Source organism: Oryza brachyantha, chromosome 9, assembly GCF_000231095.2.
Source record: "Oryza brachyantha chromosome 9, ObraRS2, whole genome shotgun sequence".
Lineage (NCBI taxonomy): Eukaryota > Viridiplantae > Streptophyta > Magnoliopsida > Poales > Poaceae > Oryza > Oryza brachyantha.
Window position 1 is genome coordinate 1,758,582 of NC_023171.2, and position 2,728 is coordinate 1,761,309.

At 43.5% G+C, this 2,728-nt stretch overlaps 1 protein-coding gene across 1 annotated transcript; it reads right to left on the minus strand.

Annotated features, from left to right (window-relative positions):
- Positions 1–1,422: 1,422 nt before the first annotated feature.
- LOC121055366 lies at positions 1,423–2,396 on the minus strand. Its single transcript, XM_040527804.1, has one exon. It carries the CDS (start codon positions 2,291–2,293, stop codon positions 1,955–1,957), a length of 339 nt encoding a protein of 112 aa, XP_040383738.1. The 5' UTR covers positions 2,294–2,396; the 3' UTR covers positions 1,423–1,954.
- Positions 2,397–2,728: the final 332 nt, after the last annotated feature.

Genomic DNA, 2,728 nt, shown 5'->3' on the forward strand with positions numbered 1-2,728 from the left:
TTTGATACCGTTGACTTTTTTATACATATTTGACTATTTGTCTTTTATAAAAATTTACATAATTATTGATTATTTTTATATTATTTTATTTATTGTTAAATATACTTTTATACATATATATATATAACTTTACATATTTGATAATTTTTTTAAATAAGATAAATAATCAAACGTTTATAAAAACTAAACAGTGTCGACTTATGGAGACCAAAGTAGTATTAAAATTTGTCTTGTGCGCATGCCCTAGGGCGAGAACAGTGGGGCGTGCAGGTTGGTGGAGGCGCCTGGGCTCCGCCTTCATTGGTCGCAGGAACAAACAGACCCTGGACACTGGATCGTGTTTGATGAAAAGTGGATAAAATCTCACAATATTGAGAATAAATATTGCACAAGTGGGGAACAGGTATGGTTCATGCATAGGCCACAGAAAAACTGTTGCTTGTCTCCTGTAGTCAAAATCATGTGATGCATGCAAACTTTTCTTTAATTTTTTTGGTTGGAATCTTTCTACTTCAAGACTTACTTGATCAGTGAGAAGTCCCATTGCTTCAAAGTGAAGATTTCCAGGTTACCGCTGTGGTTGTTGAGGTTCTATCGGTATTCACTCTCTAACACCCCATCTCTAACTCTAAATCCGCATAATCCACTCTATACGGTGAGTACGGTCCATGTTCGTATAGCATCTCACTTGCGCTCCTGTCATCCTTCATGTAAAAGTATTTGTTGAGCAGTTCATTATACCTTTGACCCAACCCCACCCATTCTGTCTGACTTCTCCCCATGTATTTACCATCGTAAGACGACGTCTTACATTTTCCATATACATATGTTATCTTAAATTAAATTTTCTTTCAAACAGAATTTATATTTAAAATTTTGATTTTGATTTTTGTGTTTGATTCTAAAGTACGACTGCTAATAAATCTGGTTATATAAATATCTATTTATACTTACAAAGGTAGTATTACTTACCTTTGTAAGTAAAAATGTAACAATACGTGATAGAAGGAAATATGGCTAACATTTAGGGACTGCCAGAGCTATGACCATTTATTTAGAGCTTTAGAAATACGGGACTACCCTTTTGGTACTTAGGCCACTTAGCGTGCTTCATGGGTTTCAATCATCTTAAATAAGATGCCACATATTAAAAGAAGCAGTCATGTGGCGTAAAATTGAGGATGGGAGAGGAACTGAATTTCATACGGATAAAAATTGGCGTACACGGTTATCTAAACTATAAAAATGAATTGAAGTCTATACTGAGATTAGTAATTTATTTTATCCCCATACATTTAATCACCTCTCGGTTATCTAAACTATAGAAAAATATGAATCACATCTCGGTTATCTAAACAATAAAAATAAATTGAAGTCTCTGAGAGTAATTTGTTTTATCTCCGTACGTTTAATCACCTTTCATTGACCAAGTCAAACTTGGATACAACATTTTCTTATGACCCTGTTAGCGCAGCAGAATTCCGCAAGAAGACAGGATTCCTTCTTCTGGTGACTAGAGCAGAGCCCAGCCCAGAAGGGCTAATAATATCTGAAGGCCACCTTTGGCCCTCCCTCGCTCCCTCACCCCCCGGCACGCCCAAGAACATCATGAATACACTTTTTTACCTACGATCATGTATATATATTTACTTAGTATCCGGCAGTTAACATATAGCGACCAGTACTGGAATAATTACTGTAAATCAACATGCCTTTTATTTATTTTGTACTGGTTCGTTATGCTTTAAACCATGCATACAAAATCGGGCATGCATGGTGGATCGATCCATGACCAAAACCCGCAAAAAAGATGAAACAAACAAAGAAGGATGCATGTCGACCGGGCCAGTGAGCTAGGACGTAAACAAAACACAACTCGCGTACGCCCACTACGAATCTTTGAGGTAGGCTGCATGTCAGGACTCAGTAGTACGCACGTAGGCCTACTAAGTAGTTACTTTGCAGCAGGTGCGTCGTCGTGGTCGTGGCGGCGGCCGGCAGCGGGGTCGCCGTGGCCGACGGCGACCTTGGCCACCTCGGAGGGCGGCGTGCCGGGCCTCGCCTTCTCGTAGAGCACCAGGTAGGCGAGGCCCCCGAAGATGGCGAGGCCCGCCATCGCCATGGTGCCGGGGCCGTACGGCAACCGGCGCCGCTGGTGCAGCACCTCGCCGGTGCCGGTGCCTCGCCCCGGCGGGCGCATGGACGCCTCCACCCCGGCCGCCCGCACCTCCTCGGCGCTCATCTTGTGCGTGTCGGCGTTGCGCCGCCACTCCTCCGCGCCGCTCTTCGCCATGCTTCGCGTTCGGTGGAAACAACGAGAGGAACGATCGATGGATGGAGTCGTTGCTTTCACGGTAAGATCGATCGACAAGCTAATAATAAGCTGGGTTTTTTTCTTTTTTTTTTATTTTACACGAGAGGGGGTGGGGGGTACGTGCAGGTACACGTAGAGCGGCAGGTGTTGGGTTGATTTCCACGCGCTGCCGCGTGGTGCATTGGTTTGTTTTGCGATGAGACAATCGGTCGAGAAGGTGACACGACGTCCACCCCGCGGCCCACGTTAGGTGTACGTGCTAGCCATCTAGCTGCGCTACGAGTTCTGGAAATGTCCGTTCCTCCTTGCGCTGTGCTGTACGTACGTGTCAGAGGAATATCGATGATGCAACAAATCTCTTGTTTTTATTTCGTGTCAGATCGATGGTACCAATAAATTTTGGTTTAGTCTCAG